Source organism: Chlorocebus sabaeus, chromosome 5 (genome assembly GCF_047675955.1).
Source record: "Chlorocebus sabaeus isolate Y175 chromosome 5, mChlSab1.0.hap1, whole genome shotgun sequence".
Classification (NCBI taxonomy): Eukaryota; Metazoa; Chordata; class Mammalia; order Primates; family Cercopithecidae; genus Chlorocebus; species Chlorocebus sabaeus.
The window spans coordinates 69,996,234-70,013,954 of NC_132908.1; the positions used below are offsets into that span (position 1 = coordinate 69,996,234).

At 35.3% G+C, this 17,721-nt stretch overlaps 1 protein-coding gene across 3 annotated transcripts in view; it reads left to right on the plus strand.

Moving 5' to 3' along the window:
• The window catches only part of HYDIN (HYDIN axonemal central pair apparatus protein), a 480,054-nt gene that overhangs the window by 89,208 nt on the left and 373,125 nt on the right, over positions 1 to 17,721 (plus strand). For all 3 annotated transcript variants that reach the window (XM_073015549.1, XM_007993708.3, XM_073015550.1), the window contains exons 4-5: positions 9,608 to 9,764; positions 11,532 to 11,657. In XM_073015549.1, the coding sequence (XP_072871650.1) occupies positions 9,630 to 9,764; positions 11,532 to 11,657 (261 nt within the window). In that variant the 5' untranslated portion in view covers positions 9,608 to 9,629. The remainder of the gene's footprint in view (positions 1 to 9,607; positions 9,765 to 11,531; positions 11,658 to 17,721) is intronic.

Here is a 17,721-nt window from a genome sequence, read left to right on the forward strand (position 1 = left end):
CACAGGACACATTCTGAACTGCTGGCTGGGCATCAAGTGCAAGACGGGCAAGTTCCAGGGATGAATGGCATGCTAAGGAGTGTGGAGAGTGTTCTGGACTAAAGGATTTTAGGCAGGGAAATGGCATGACCAAATTTTCCCTTTGGAAAGGTCACTGTGGCTGCAGCGTGGTGAATGGCTAGGGTATGAGAGGGGCATGATTTTGGAGTTGGGTAGGTCACTTAAGCTGTTGCAGTCATCCAGGCAAGATGTGATAGTGACATTAACAAAGGAGGGGCAGCAGGGATGGAAAGGAGTGGTGAATTTGTGAGATACTAAGGAGGTAGATTCACAAGCAAGGTAAGAGCAGAATTATGTCATGATCAAAAGTGTGGACTCTGGGACCACAATGACTGGTTCTATTCTGGGCTCTATGCTTTGCTACTGTGTGAACTGGGGCAGGTTACTTACCTCCTCTGTGCCTCAGTTTCCTTATCTGTGATATGGGAAGGGTAATAATACCTTTATCTAAGGTTGCTGTGGGGATTAAAGTAACTAAAATATATAATGCTTGGAACATTGTCAGGCACATAGTAAGTGGTCCACAAATACATTATTTTATGGTTAGTTTGAGGAAAGAGAAGTCATAGGTGATGCCTGTACTTGGGATATGGACAATTGTGTGAATGATACTTCATTCACAGAGGGAATATAGGAGAAAGCAGAGTTGGGGGAACATGCTGAGCTTGCGGTGCCTGTGGACACACTAAGTAGAAGCATCTTGTAGGCAATTGGGTCAATGGAGCTGGAACTCAGAAAAAATTCAAGTGGGATAAACCCTCTAGAATGGCAGGAAGAGAAATAGCTGCCGGGAAGAAGGCTGGTAAAGGAAACAGATGAGGTGGTCTGAGGGGCCCAGCAGAGGCTGCAGACGCTGAATTTGCAAGGTTGTGAGTCTAGGCTGCTGTGTGGTTTTCTCTGGCAGTCATAACAGCCTGGGTGTAGTAGAGAACTGGAACAGCTGTATTGACCAGTGTAAGGGTTTTGCTGGCTATGACAGCAAGACTTGGAATCACGACGTTGACAATATTGCTTGGACATGGTGACAAAACTGACTGTGAGATCTAGGCTGAAGAGGGAAGAGAGTAGACATGAGATGGTTGAGTGAGCCAAAGAGGGGCCAGGAGATGAAAGGGCATGAGGAGGCTGAAGCCATGTATAGTGGAAGAGAGAGAGAGAGAGCGCGCGCTGGAAAGTGGCAGCTCAGTATCATGTATATAGAGAGGGGTGCCCTCTCCACCTCTCATCACAGTGTTTATTATTTTTAAATGTAAAAAGCAGCATATGTTTTCTGTTAAAACTTCAAACACTTTAGAAATATCAAATCCACTTAGGAAGTAAAAGTCCCTTATGATTCTTATAGTTTGTTATGATTGTATTGCTTTAAATGTATTTTTTAATAGTTTGGGATATCTTCTTCAGTATTTTTCCACCCATTAGTCCTTAGTATTGTTTCAGAAATGAAATCATACCATATATACTGTTCTGAAACTTGCTTTTCTTCTCCTAATATGTTTTGGATGCAATAATTTCTTGTTACCCATAAATCTTTGAGAGTGGGCTATTTGAACTAAAGATTATATTTAGATAGAGAGCAGCATCTGGCAATGATGAGGTCTAGAGGGTATCTGTGGGAACGCAGATTGAAGTGTAATGGAGGTGAAAGTGTCTTGATTGGGTTTTTAGCTACATAGTTGCTGCAGTCACCCGGGACTGTAGCAAGAGTTGAGAGGCAAAGAGCAGTGTGATCCAGCTGGCAGAATCATCAGTGAGTGAGTGTGAAGGTGTCAGTAGATGGAAGAGGTGAAGGCAGGGAAGCAGGTGTAAAGCTGAGTGGCAGGAGCCGCCATGGAGCAGCATGGTTGAACAGTACGTCTCCTCCTGCCAGATAGGAAATGAACCTTCTGTGTCATTTGAGAAGGATGGACTTTATTCCATAGGAAGTGGGGTGAAGGGGGAGTAGAATAGGACATTTACATATTTTAAAGATTTTGAGGGGTAAGAATGTGAAGACTAGAGGTCTGCAGCCCAGTTGGGATACTATTGTACTAGTCTTGGAAAATATATAAGGGCTTGGAGATGTTCACGAATCCAATTGGATAGCACTTCATGACTGATGGGGAGGGGGTGAGGGAGCAGGAGGGTTGAGGAAGATTCTTGTACTACTGACTTGAGAGACGACAAACTGAGATTATGAGAAATAGAGGAAGAGGCAGAACAAGGAGTGTGTATGTGCTTACATAGGGGAGAAGGGGTGCAGAGGAATAGAATGGCTATTTAATGAAAATATAATTCTAGGAGTTTGTGAAATTAACTTTAAAAAATAAAAATTTATTCTAGATGGAAACTGAAGTTTTTGAGATATGTCTCACTGGTACAGTAAATGTCCTATGAAAAGTAGGTGCTTTGCCAACAGGGTGACTAGAGTCAACAATAATCATTTCATTGTATTTCTAAAAATAACAAAAAGAATATAATTGGATTGTTTGTAACACAAAGGATAAATGCTTGAGGTGGTGGATACCCCATTTACCCTGATATGATTATTGCATATTGCATGCCTATATCAAGATATCTCAAGTACCCCAGAAATACAGACACCTACTATGTACCCACAAAAATTAAAAATAAAAATTTTTGAAAGTAAGTACTTTGTTATCCAGACCTTTTTAGCTAAAAAATTCTTTGGTTCATGGACACTTTTACTATATCTTGACCTGAGCAAGGTCTTTAAAAGCAGGGTGTTCAGCTGACCCATGGATTAATGCATGACCCAAGGCATTCCAGAGACACGAAGGCATGTGACCCACTTGCATCAATTCAGTTCTTTGTTAGATATTGGAGCAGTGGACTAGGTGACTCATTTTCAAATAATTTTTTACCCCTACTCCTGAATGTTGACTCTGTCTAGCCTACTGGTAGATTATTCAGTAGATATTCACATACATCCATTATAGACAAGTCACTATGCATTACGGTCTCTACCTCGAGGAGCTTATAAAGTCTATTAAGATTAGAATAAGCACATACATAACTGCCAAGTAGGTACTATAAAGGGGAACAAAAAGTAAGCAACTAGAAGGTCAAAGAGGCTGAACAATCGCTCTCAGCTGATAGAATCAGAAATTGCTTTAATAAGGACATTTAGAATCAGAAATTGCTTTAATAAGGAAATTACATTTGAATCAGAGAGTAATCTGTACAGATGTGGAAGGACATTGTAGTCGGAAGGAGCAAGCATGAGCACAGTTTTAGGGAAAATACCTTAATCCTTGATACAGGGCTGCAAAAGCATGATCTAACTACTACAGGCTGAAATTGCAACATATGGTTAGTGATCAGGTACAAAAGGAAAGTGGCCACATGCTTTAAAGTACTTAAGAAATAAGTGAGTTTTGATTAAAAAAATACCTTGGTCATCAGATTTTAACAAGATACCTATATTTTGGTTTGATAAAAGGAGGACATTCTGTTCAAATAGAATGGCCAGTTTAAATTTACAACAAAGCTTGTGAATACAACTTTTCATATTTGGGATAAATTCTTGCCATGATATCTATGCATCAAAGGATATGCACAGTTTTTAAAAATTGCCCAAAGGAGGTTACTGATTTACATTCTACCTATAGCATATGAGAGTGTCCACCTTAAACATCCTCGTCAACAGAGTTTTGCCAGTCTTTCTTTTTTCTTGAAAAATTAAAAATATTGAAATAGTTATACACAAAAAGTTGCAAGGAAAGTACAGAGAGGTCTTTCATACCCTTGACTTCCCATTTCCTCCAATGATTATGTCTTGTGTAACTAGTACAGTACCAAAAGCAGAAAATTGTCATTGGTTCAATGTGTGTATGTAGGTCTATGTCAATTTATCACAGGTGTAGATTTGTTTAGCCAATACCACAATCAAATACAGAAAATTTCTTTATCGGATTCAGTAATATCATAGAAATGAACTCATAGCTTATAGGAAGTAAAAAATTTCCTACTAGCCAATTTTCTTTTTTTTACACCAACGCCTCAAGACTTTGTCATTTTATTTCTTCTTTATGTGTCTGTTCCATCACCATAAACATCTCCTTGGTGCTATCCCTTTATAATCACCTCCTCACCATCCCTAATCCCCAGCAACCACTAATTTTAATTTGCTCTTCATCTCTATAATTGTATCATTTTGGGACTGTTATATAAATGAAATCACATGTTATATAAATGACCTTTTGAGATTGGCTTTGTCTCTGTTTTTGCTCGAGATGCATCCAAGTTGTTGTGTGTATCAATGGTTCATTGCTTTTTATTGTCGAGTAATATATAGTTTTCTATATATTACTTTGTGGAGTAAAGTAATAGTTTTCTGTCTTGCTGGGCGGTTCTTTTTCTCTTCTTCTTCTTCTTTTTTTTTTTTTTCCTAGAGAGAGCATGAATTTTTGGGAACTTCTTTTGTCATGTTTGTTGGCCTTTCCAAACTGTTGGCTCATCCAATACAAAGTCTGGGGTAAATGAAGCAAAAGAAAACTGAGGGAACTCATCAGTCTGTTATTCCTTGGATCTGAGGTCCCTAGCTAGTCTGCATCCTTTTTGGAAACTTTCAGTCTTCTTTTGCTTATTATATGTATAAAATGCCTATAATTTTTAGCTATTTTTAATGGAAGGAATAAGTAAAAATATGTCTGCTCTATTTTATCAGTAGTGGAAGTCCTTTGCCAGTTTTAAAAATGGATCTAGTATATTAATATTTTTCATTGTGAAAATTTTAAAACATACAAAAATTAGAGATAATAGTAAAATCTGGCTTCAACAATTCCCAACATTCCTCTATTCTTATTTAATCTGTCCTATACATGCATACAGACACACACATTTATTTAATTGTTGTCACAAATATTTAATGAGTAAAAAATATAAATGATTTAAATATTGAATATTAGGAAAACACGTACATTGATTATGGTTGACTGATATAATAGAATATTATGTAAGTATTAAAACTGATGTGTTTTCATGTAGATTATTTTCATTTTTCTATTTTTTTTAAGTTCTGGGGTACATGTCCAGGATACGCCGGTTTGTTACTGAGGTGAACGCAAACACACACATTTTTTCCTGTAGTATTTTAAAGTATATCAGACAAGATTTATTTTTACCTGTAAATAATTCACTAAATATCGGATAATAACTTTTGCAAAAAATCAGACCCATAGTACTATTATCCTTCCCAACAAAACAAACTGATTTTTAAAACCATTTTATGTTTATTAACATACTTAGCAAATAATAACAACAATAACAATAGCACCACTAAGTTTTTGGAATGGCTATAGTTTGATAGGCGTATTAGTTAATGAACTGAAAACAAAAATGTTTAATCTGATGAATAGTAATTATTTTATATCATCCATTATTCAGTTTTTAAAATCATAATCCAAACAAGGTCTATTCTTGTATTTTAATTCATAACCTCTCTCTCTCCTTCCCTTCTTTTCTCCTTCTCACCCCTCTCTCCTCCTCCTCCTCTCTCTTTCATGCTATGTTTATTATGAATAAACTGAGTCATTTTCCTGTAACATTTTTCACATCCTGGATTTAGATTAATTGTATTCTTACAGAGCATACATGTTCTTCCTTTCCCTCTATTTCTTGCAGTTGGGCTGGTAGGTCAGAGGCTTAGTTAGATTTAGGTTTCGATTTGTGTCCATAGTACTGCATAGGTGGTGCTGTGTACTACGTCACATCAGGAGGCACGTAATGCCTGTGTTTCACTCTTGTAGTGTTAGGATTAATTTAGAGGACTCAGGTGTTGTCAGCCTGATTGAACCATTATCAGGTTCTTTCTTCAGCAACATCTTACCTAATTATTTTAGCACTGATAATCCTTCATTTCATTAGGGGCTGCAAAATGGTGATTATTTTTCTGTCATTTTTCTGCATTTATTAGTTGGAATTCTTTTATAAAGAGTAATTTTCTTTCATCAACTATTTGGTTAACCTACAGTGTAATTTATACAGAAATAGTGCAGAATAAATGGTTGATTCTTTCCTTTTATTATTTCCAAAGTAATTAGTTTGTTGCTTTAGCAACTTCCAAAGTTGACCAATTATTTTTTTAAAGTATCATTTAAATTCAGATTTAAACAAACGAATCCACTGCCGACTTTTTTTTTTTTTTTTGATGCTCAAATTGTCTCATCTTTGGTTAATGGGAATGCTTTCAAGTTGCTCTGGATCCCTGGCAACCCTGGTAGCTCTTGATAACGTTCTTGTTTTATGGTATGAGGCAGTGTGCTGCCAAGTTCACTGTATACATTTTGTACCCTTGTCCTCAAATTACCCATTTCTCCAAGGAGTTGTGATTCCTTTTAGTGGGAAATGGTGCTTGGAGACCACAATCTAGGTCTCAGCACTGTCATTGCCACCGGACTATCGTTGCTTATGGGCTTTTTCAGTGGGCAGGTTTTTTAAAAAGAGAAAATCATCACAAGCTTGTATTTATTTTCAATTCAAATGTTAAGATTATAGGGTTTCTTAATATAAAAACTTTTCTTGGTTTATACTTTTAAAGATACTGAAATGCTTGGTTCCTAACTATATTGATGTAGCTACTTACTTGTTTTAAAAATATTATTACTAATATCATGACCAACAGCAAGACTACTGGATAAATAAGATTTCTCTGCTTTTCTCTGTATTTTGACAGCATATCTCATTAAGAATACAGTCAAAATATGTATGTATTTTTGAGGCGGAGTCTTACTGTGTCACCCAGGCTTCAGTGCAGTGGCACGATCTTGGCTCACTGCAACCTCCACTTCTCAGGTTCAAGTGATTCTCCTGCCTCAGCCTCCTGAGTAGCTGGGACTACAGGCGCCTGCCACCACCATGCCTGGCTAATTTTTTGTGTTTTTAGTAGAGACCGGGTTTCACTGTGTTAGCCAGGATGGTCTTGATCTCCTGACCTCATGATCCGCCTGCCTCGGCCTCCCAAAGTGCTGAGATTACAGGCGTGAGCCACCGCACCCGACCAAAAATATTGTATTTTAAAGTTGCTTGGAATAATTGTTTTCTCTCTGTGGTTATGGCACCAGCTGGATATACAGCAAGGTTCATTTGTTTCAGGGTTTTTTTTTTTTTAAGAATTGATTTTCCTTTCACGTTTCTTTTTTCATTTTTGATATGTAAAACACTTATATGGTTCAAAATCAGCACTATATAGTGAAGTGCATTCAGAGAAATCTCTCATTCCTGTCTCCTCTACCCTGTTCCTTTACTCCTCCTGTAGGTAACCACTCTTATTGGTTTATGTATTGTTTCATATTTTAGCTAGTGTAGCATTTGGATAGATTCCTAGAATAGGGATTGCTGAGTCAGATGTACCTGCATATGTAACTTTGCTAGATATTTTATAACACCATATTTTTAGCTCTTTGTAACTGTAATCGTATAATCAAAAACGATAATGTAGTTTCTTCCTTTCATGGATTTTTACTTTATGTTGTCCTTTAATAGAAGGCTTTAAAATTTCCAGGAGAATGGACCTTCCTGTTTCTTTGTTTTGTTTTTAAGTTTCTAGTTTTGTTGTATTATGATCAGACTGTTGTTTGTAATATTTCTGCATTCAGAACCACTGGTATTTTCTTTGGTATTATATTTTTAATATATAACCAAATTTTTGTGACCATTCCATTTGCTGATGAGGAGGCATATTTTCTGTTATTAGGATGTAGTGTTTGATACCTATTCAACGTGTTATGTCATTAAAATATTTTATGGTCTTATGTTTTTGTCCACCTAACAGGTCTTACTGAGAGTAGTTTATTAAAATCTCCTAATATTTGTGCATTTGTTTTTCCTTGCATCTCCCATAATTTCTGCTTTATAGGGATGGTTTCTGTGCTATTTTGGTGCATAGATAATAATTGTTGCATCATCATTTTGAATTATGGTGTTTCGCACTCTAAAATATTCTTCTTTGTCTTGTTAATGATTTTTTAAAAATCTATCTTAAAATCAAGATCACAATCTATGCTTTTTTATTGCTACTGTTGTGGTCACCACCCAGCTCTGACAGAATGGGCTCCCCAACCAAAATTTGTCTTGAATGTCAAAATTGGTGATGCCACTCATGCACCTAGAAGATATGAAAAGGTTATGGTTCACATAAGGAGGCTTTCTGTGAGAGCAGGGCAGGCTCCTAAACAGGTTCAAAAATAACTTGATTCCAGTAGTGCCAGCTGCTTGGGAGGCCTAGGTTGGAGGATTGCTTGAGCTTAGGTGTTCAAGACCAGCCTGGTCAACATAGCAAAAACCTGGATGTGGGGAAAAAATAGAAATCCTCTTGTTGGGAAGAAATATTTAAAAAAAATAAATAACTTGAGGATAGGGAAAAGATACTGGTTTGGCTTTTATTGTGGTTAAGGGTGGGGCTATAATAATAGTTCTTCTGCAGTCTAGACCTTGTGTTGTTTGAACTTTCCACTGGTACCAGAGGAGGGAACACCTGAGTTTTCTTACCAGCTTGTCCAAAGGTAGGGCAATATTAGTTTCATTCCATTACTTTATTGTCTTCTTAATGAGCTCCAATTATAGCATGTTGGATCTTCTTTGACTGTCTTCTGTTTCACCAATTGCCATCTTAGAGGCTTTCTGCCATAATGACCTCTTTTTCCTTTTTTAAAATTTCATATTAATTTCCTTTGGTGTTTTACTGGTTTATTTCAGTGTGCCTTATTATATTTTCCTTAAAATCTACTTTCCTTTATACAGCTCTTCCTCCTGTGTCTTGGTCTGGTACTTCCTTACTGTCTTGTGAGTTTTTTTTTGTTTTTTTGTTTTTTAATGGTTTTAGGGTTTTTAATTTGATATTTTATCAAGAATTTATAGTTAGTTCTAATTTTTAGCACAATGATTGGATAACCTAGCCTGCTATTAATAAAAATAGAAATCCCTACCTAGTCATAGATGGTTTTCTGAAGTTGCAAGTGTTCTGCCAGAAGTCTGAACAAGAATATGCAAAAGGGAGATGCCATATTTCTTTGATTCAGAGATATTGGGTGGCTATTCACTGGCTTATTTATGACTATAAGCTTTAAAACTTTTCCCAGAAATTTCCTTTCCCCATCTTATGTCATGCTATTTTGAACTCTGTCCAGCTGTGAAGGCCTGTGACCTTGTGTTTATTCTGTTTGAAGCGTTGATTCTCATAAGAGAGAGCTTTCAAATATGTAGATAAATTATCAAACTATTTAGTATGTTTAATTGGGCAGCATTTGTTTTTCTCATTGGGAAGATAAAAGGGGCAAAATGTAGAAATAACTCGTATTTCCATGTCTTCCTGAGCTTAGTCTAGAATCCCTTATTTTGTCTAAAATGGATTCTAGATCTTGGGAGGAGGGTAAATCAAGTCACATGGAATAGAATCCTTTGTTAAGATATTTGTTCCAAGCATTTGGATTTTGGAAGATCAGTATTTTCTAAACTTTCCTGTATTTGAAAAAGCTTAAAAAAAATTGTGACCTGTGTTCAGGAATTAACTGTATTTGTTCTAAGACTTTTTTTTTTTTTTTGCTCTTAGGTGAGAAAAAAAATTACTAAAAATGACAAGTAGAAGACTTGAGGAGTCCATGGGGGCTGTTCAGATGGGATTGGTCAATATGTTCAAAGGATTTCAAAGCAAGGTTTTGCCACCCCTGAATCCAAAGGTGGTTACAGAAGAAGAAGTAAACCGAATGGTAGTGTATCAGGGAATTAATATGTAAAATACTTAATGCAATCTCCTTAGGAGAATGACAGTTGCTACTTGGCATTCTCAGAATGCCAAACAGAATTACTGACTGATTAATATCAATTTAGTTATAATGATAGCTTTCTGCAGAGTGTAGGTACCTTTTAAAGTCTGAGAAGTTTTGAAATTGCATACATACTTCAAAGTAGAGGCTTGATTTGCTAATCAGTTGAAGTGAGACTTTACAAATGAACTCTTAAGATTTTCTAAATATTAGGTAGCACCATGACAAACCGTCATTTGTTTAGTTCAAAAACAGTCAGATATCAGAATTTCATAGGATTCAACCTAATTATTTACTGCCTACTGATTGTCAAGAGTAATTTTTGTTTGTATATTTATAGAACACAGAGCATTACAATAATGACTAAGTGGTATTTAAGAAAAATATGTATTTTTCCTATTCTTTAAAATAAAACATATTTATAGCTTTAATTATTTATGATTGGTGATAATTTAATTATGAACCACATGCTATAGAAAATATTAGTAAAAATGTATAGTGCCAGGGATAGCATTCACTACATTTTAAAAACTAATCTTAAGTTGCATTCCAATTAGAGAAATAAAATCAATCATTATTCTCTTTTATGGTGGTTGTTGGTACATATTTAGAGAAACTCCTGGCATTTTGCTTGTAAGACCTAATTGTTTTAATTTAAATCACAATATAGCTGATACCTCTTAACTTTTTATTATCCTTATCTGGGTTCCAATCAAAAAGAACTTAACCAAGTTGAAAGCTGTATTAGAAATATACCTTCATTTAAATGGATTCAATCACAGCAATAAAATTTGTAGAAAAATAAGCATTCGTAAAATACATTGTATTTAACCCAAGGCAACATAAATCAGCTAAGTTATATACCCTCAAATGTTTTTAAAAAGTCTTGGCATATACTTAAGCATTATGTAGCTGCCAATGATCATAATCTCCCTGCACACAAAGCAAGAACATTCTAGAACCACAATAACTATCATTGGTTCTGGGTAACTAATCCCTTGTTGGGTTAGTTTTATTTAAATGCTGGGTTACTTTTTTTTTTCCTCACAATATTGGAAAGGGTAAAAGCATTTTGTCTTCTTACTGAGGTGTGTGAATGTGACTGTGGGATCTGCTGATTAGCTCAGAGCTCTTTCAAAGCGAGGTCTAAATGTGCTCTTGTGATGTCTCTAAAGTTCAAACTCATTCCTAAGTGATGTAGTCACACTTCCTAGATCTTTGCAATTTTATAAGATTTCTCTCTAACATCATATCATAGTTAAACACCCAAAAGCTTTGTTTGCATATTGTAATGTTAGTTGAGAAACAGAAGTATTTCAAACTCCTGATTTTTGAAGCTCTTGAGTAACTTTATAAACTGAGAGTTTTATGCACAGATGCCTCTTCTGAGCATAAATGTTAAGCTCTTTGGACATGTTCCTGTGCAATTTCTTGACTTTTTTCTCTCAGGTTCTTTGATGTGATTCCTTCAGAATCATAAGGAAACAGCAACCACATGTCATTTTCGGTTACTGTGCAAAGACTTCAAAAGTGGATGGGTACTTCTCTTATATAATTTACTTATTTTAAATATTTTATAAGGGAACTTAGTGGCATTCCAGAATTATCCTGAAAGCTGCAAACACAAATTATTAATTACTGGTACTTATGAAAACACTTTTTCAGTACAACCACTTATGAATCTTTGGTTCTTATTGTTTTACATTCTAGCTTACACCCTCAGAGTTCCTGAAGGAAATGTCCCTCACCACCGAGCAGAGACTGGCAAAAACACGTTTGATGTGCCGACCACAGATCATCGAACTCTTAGATATGGGGGAAACAACGCATCAGAAGGTAGCTGCTCTCTGTCATACTTGCATATAAAGTGGGCCCTGGCACAACACGAAAATTCGAGAACAATAACTAAGTAAAATTTGTTTCCTGGCTACCTAATCCTTTATTGGGTTTGTTTTCAGTCCTCCTTTTCTGCCTCTGAATATCTTCATATCTTTGATTTGGTATGGTGAAGACTGCAATAAATAAGTGCAAACCTCTTTTAAAATAACTTTTGACTAGTCACACTTCTTTCTTAGCTATTTCTGAATACTATTTGACACCATAGTTTATACAGGGTAGGAGTAACTCTAAGAATTATATTAGTCAAGCCCAATTAAGTTATTATCTTAGTGTAACAAATAATCTCTCCTTATCTGAGCTGTCCACTAGAAAAGGAGGAGTTGGAATTTTTAATTAAAGTAGGCATTCATTGTCTGTTCTGGCTCATTTCCAATAACAGACGTATCCTTTTGGTCTCCAAAGAATAGCGATTTTATCATGTTTCTATATTCAAATGTAAACCATACATTCCAGGCTTTAGGAGCATATGATTATAAAAGGTCTGGTTTCCTATTTTTAAATTAGTTTATTAAATTAAAAACAAATTAAATTAATTAAATTTTAGTTAAATTAACAATTAACTAAACTGTTAATTAATTTAACAATTTTAATGGTGGCTTAAACTGGAATGGTGGTGGAGAACATGGTGAGAAGTGGTATGATTAAAGATACATTTGTGAAGGCAGAAATGTATCTTTACTGTTTTTTTTTTACTTTAATGTGTCTTTACTTTTTTAAATCTTTTACTTTTAATGCACAAATTATGGTATGAACCTCCAATAGTTGGGCTGCTGAGGAGATTAACCTCTTCTCAAAGAGTTCCGCAGAATTTTCCTCTGAAAATTCCTGAGAGTTTTTCAATGTTATGTTCCTCATGAAGAATGAGTGAGGCTTGTCTGCTGTTACTGCTACATCATTGTTTCCCTTGTCTAGGATTTGCATAAACTTCACCGTTCTGAGCATTGCTAACTTTTTATTGCTTTGTCTGTTCCCCACAACCACCCTCCAAATTTGAGGGGAGGGAACGTGGTCTTTTCCAAGACATTTCTTCTAATTAAGGGCCATTTCCTCTTTTTTGAAAGCATAACACATATCAGGCTATGCGGAGTTTTTCATGTGTACTACTAGTGTATGTATTTTAATGGGTTTTGACTCTGCTATAAAGGATGAGGCAATCAGATACTTTACATTACACTTTCTCTCCTCTCCTCTTCAATTTAGTTGGTTATTTTTAATTTATATTCTGAAATTTAATCATTTATCTCTTAGATGGGAGACAGTCATCTACTAATTTCTTCAATAAGAGCTTATGAAGACTGTATTTCTTTGTTTTTTGTGTTTTATAACATTTGTGTCTTGCCTTTATACTGAACTGCAGATTTGTTACTTATGAAATTCTTGGGCCACAAATTGTCATAACAGTTTTGCAGGCATTTTTCCCATGACTTTCTGACTTTAAATAATGGTATGTAGAAGTCAGAAGCCAGCTTGATTTCTCCCCCTATAAGTTAATCTTTGAGCTCATGTGCCCAAAGATTGATTGTTATTATTTAAAGTTCAGTATTAGGATACCACTACATTTTTCCTGAGGTACTGTGGGCCTTTATTTTATTTTTAGAAAGTTTTTCTTGAATTATCAAGTATTTTTTCATATCATTTTTCAATTATGAATATGTTGGACCTTCTTTGTCTGCCCTTCTTGTAAAGCTTGCATTTCCTCTCTTATTCATTTTTAACTTTCTGTTCATTTCCATTGCATTGTCATTACATTCATTAGGCTATCCTCTGTGTCCCTTACTTTGAGTTATGTATATATTTCTTTTATGCTTCATTTTTGACCAGACCAGACCTGGTTCAACAGACCTCTTTCATCATCCCACTTCTCACCACTTCCTCCACCACCATTCCAGTTTAAGCCACCATTATGTAGAATACTGACATAGCCTTCCTGTTTCCATCTCATTCTTCCTCTGCCCCCGTTATCACAAAGCAGTAAAAGTAATTTTCAAAATGTAAATCAGAACATATTGCTTCCATGTTGTCTCATAGCATTTGATACAGTGAGCATCTCTTTTTTGTACCCTTTTATTCACTTATATCTGACCTGGCATACTCATTTGATTTTCTTCCTACTTTTCACTGGTTGATTTTTGCTTATTTTATTGGTTGGATTATTCACTCATTTCTGATCACTAAATATTAGAGCTCCCAGTACTTGGTACTTGAACTTCTTTCTCTTCTAGACTCACACCTTAGGTGACCTCTTCTAGGAAAAAAGGCTTTAAATTCTACTTTTTGATGATTACTTTTATATCTGTATCTCCTGCCACTGTCTATCCCCTGAAATCTAGATCATATAGTCAGCTTAATGTATGGTTGGCAGCTCAAACTTAATATATTTAAGATCTAATTGTAACTTTACATTCCATCTCTAAAAGCCTGATCTTTCCTCTTTGTCTCTTTCCTCCTGCTTTTCATACCCCCATTTATCTGTTTTCCTAGACCAAACACTTTGGAGTTGTATTCCTGATGCCTCTCTTCTTTTTACATCTTATGATCCAGTGATAAGTGCCTTAAATTCTGCCTTCACAAATGTATCTTTAATCATACCACTTCTCACCATGTTCTCCACCACCATTCCAGTTTAAGCCACCATTATCTAGAATATCAAAATTGCCTCCCTGTTTCCATCTTGTTCTCCCCCGCCCCCATTATCACAAAGCAGTAAAAGTGATTTTTTAAAATGTAAATCAGAACATGTTACTTCCATGTTTAAAACCATCCAGTGACGTCCCATTACTCACATAATAAAATCTAAACTCAGTGCCATAACCTCTAAGGTCCTGTACCATCTAGTCCTGCCTCCCTCACGGACCTCTTTGCCTTCTTTTTTGTTGTTGTTGTTGTCGTCGTCGTCGTCGTCGTTGTTGTTGTTTTGTTTTGAGACAGAGTCTCACTCTGTGGCCCAGGCTAGAGTGCAGTGGCGCGATCTCGGCTCACTGCAAGCTCCGCCTCTTGGGTTCACGCCATTCTCCTGCCTCAGCCTCCCGAGTAGCTGGGATTACAGGCGCCTGCCACCACACTCGGCTAATTTTGTTTTTGTATTTTTAGTAGAGACGGGGTTTTACCGTGTTAGCCAGGATGGTCTCGATCTCCTGACCTCGTGATCTGCCTGCCTCGGCCTCCCAAAGTGCTGGGATTACAGACGTGAGCCTCTTTGCCTTCTACTCTTCTCCCTCTCATTCTCACTGCATTTCCCCTATGCTGCTCTTCAGACACTCAAAGACAATTTCCACCTGAAGGACTTTGCACTTGCTTTGCCTTCTAACTGGAGTGCTATTCTAAAATCTTAGCGTGACTTGCTTCAGACCTCTACTTAGAAGTCATCTCAGAGAGGCCTTCTCTTGACTGCCTATCTAAAAGAGCAGCTACCTGCCAGTCCCCTACCTCCTTGTCCTGCTTTAGCTTTTTTACACAGCCTTTTCACTACCTGACTTTATGTTCTGTATTTCTATATTTTTTGTATGATCGCTTGAGCTTCAAGAATGTCAACTTCATGAGGTTAGGGCTTTTCTTGGCTTTATTCACTATGTTCAGCATACAAAAAAGAATGTGGCACATGTTGGAAACTCAATATTTATTGAATGAAGACATGAATTTTTAATCTCTCCTAACTACTCACTTCTTTACATTCTTAAATATTTGCTTTGTGCTCTTTGATTTTTTTTTTTTCCCATTATGCTCTTTGAGCTTATGGTGAAATGGTGTAGTTAAGACTGATTGCTTCATGGCAGAAATTTAATTAGCCAGAAATTAAAGAGTATATACTGTATTATTCCACTTATATAATTAAGAAAACTAACCTATGATGTGAGAAGTAGATTACCTGTGTTACCTTTGTCATAAATCATGTGACCATATATTTAATAATTGGTTTGGAGGCTTTCTAATCTGGTACATTTATTTTTATGGTAAATCTTGTGCTAACATCTCATTATTATTACTGTGGTAAGTAACAGTATATCATATGTAATAATATAATTATCATGTTGTGCTACATGATATAGCAAATCCTCCTCTCTTGCTCTTCAAATGTATCTTGTCTATTCTTGTTCCTTTGCATTTCCATGTAAATTCAATGAGCTTTTTTGTTTCAAAAAAAATCTGTTAGGTCTTAAAATTCAAAGATCTTAAAAATTCAAGATCTTAAAATTTTTAAAAAAATTTTAAAAATTAAAAAATTAAAGATCTTAAAAATTCAATATATTGCATTGAATTTTTAGATAAATTTGGGGAGTATTTGACATCCTGAAAATACTGAGTCTTTTAATTCATGAAAATAGTATATTCCTGCATTCAATTAGGTCTTCCTTAATTTCTCTCAATAATGTTTTTAGTTTCTGGACAAAGGTCTTACACATCTTTCATTAGATTTATTTCTGTGTGTTTTACATTTTAGGATACTATTTTAAGTAACATTGTTTATAAATTTCATTTCCTAAATGTTCATTGCTAGTACCTAAAAATCGAATTTGTTTTTGTATGTTGACCTTGTACTCAGTGACCTTGATAAATCACTTATTAATTCTAATAGAATTATTAGAATGATTTATTTGTAGGTTATTTTGAATTTTCGAAATAAACAATTACTTTGCCTGGGGAAAATGACAGTTTTCTTTCTTCTTGTTTGAGTTCTAGTACTAAAACAACCTTGAATTTCTGAGATGAACCCAGCTGATCATGATGTGTTATCATTTTTATATAGTGCTGGTGCCAGTTTTAGTTTCAGTTTGCAAATTTTTTTTTCCTCTCTCTCTTTCTTTGTTTCTTCTATCTGTCTATCTGTCTATGGTTTATGAATGAGACTGGCCTACAGTTTTCTTTTCCCTTAGTGTCTTTCTCAGGTATATAAAGGAGGTTATGTTAACATTATAGATGAGTTGGGAAACATTTCATTTTTTGTTTTTCTTTTCTTTGAGACAGTTTCTATAATACTTGAGTTGTTTCTTTTATGTTTGGTAGAATTTTCTTATAAAGCTGTCTGGGTTTGGAGTTTTCTCTGTAAAAGATTTTTATTTACAGATCTAATTTCTGTAATAGTTTTAGAGCTATTCAGATGTTCTGTTTCTTCTTGTGCCAGTTTTGATACATTTTTATTGTATTTTTCTAGGAGTTTGTATTTTTACCTATATTTTCACATTTATTGACATAATAGTTATTTATTATCTTTTTACTGAGTTCAGGTTCTATTGTAATATTCCCATTTCCATTCTTTGTATTTGTTCTTTGTGCCTTCTGTCTTATTTTCTTGATCAGACTCACTAGGTATTTCGTCAATTTTATTAATCTTTTTAAAGACCTGAATTTTGCTTTGTTGTTTTTATAGTATAGTTACTTTTATTTCATTAATTTCCTCTCTCGTTTTTGTCATGTCAATTTTTTTCTTTCTTTGGATTTATTTTGCTATTTATTCTAACTTATTAAGATGGATACTTACAGCTACAGTTTTCAAACTGTGTGCCAAGGTGCCCCAGGGTGCAACCGTGAACTCGCAGGACATCATCAGATAGTCTGAATTTTCAGGGGAAACCTGGCAATACCCAAAATCTATTGGATGCTAAACAGGCTACTAGCTTGGGGTAATTCATAGTTTCAGCTTTAGATGATACTATACACTTTGATGATGTCATGCTTTACAAACCTAGCTCCTCAGTGGTTGGTGAAATAAAAAGCAAGTACTTTGTAAAAATCAAAATAGAACAGGAAATGAGGGGTGCAAGACCAATTTGGTTCTCTTGTGCAGTGCCCAACCAGCGCACACATCCCGTTAGTAAGCTAGTTATTTGTATTATTATTTTGTATGATGAGAATTCATTTAGAGTAACCACATATTTACCCCTTTATTACTCTCCTTTCCTTCCTGCATCACTGAACTTCTAAGAGAAATTCTCATCTCCATAAAGAATACCCTTTGGTATTTTCTTTAGAAGTTGGTGACAACATTTTTCAATTTTTATTTCTC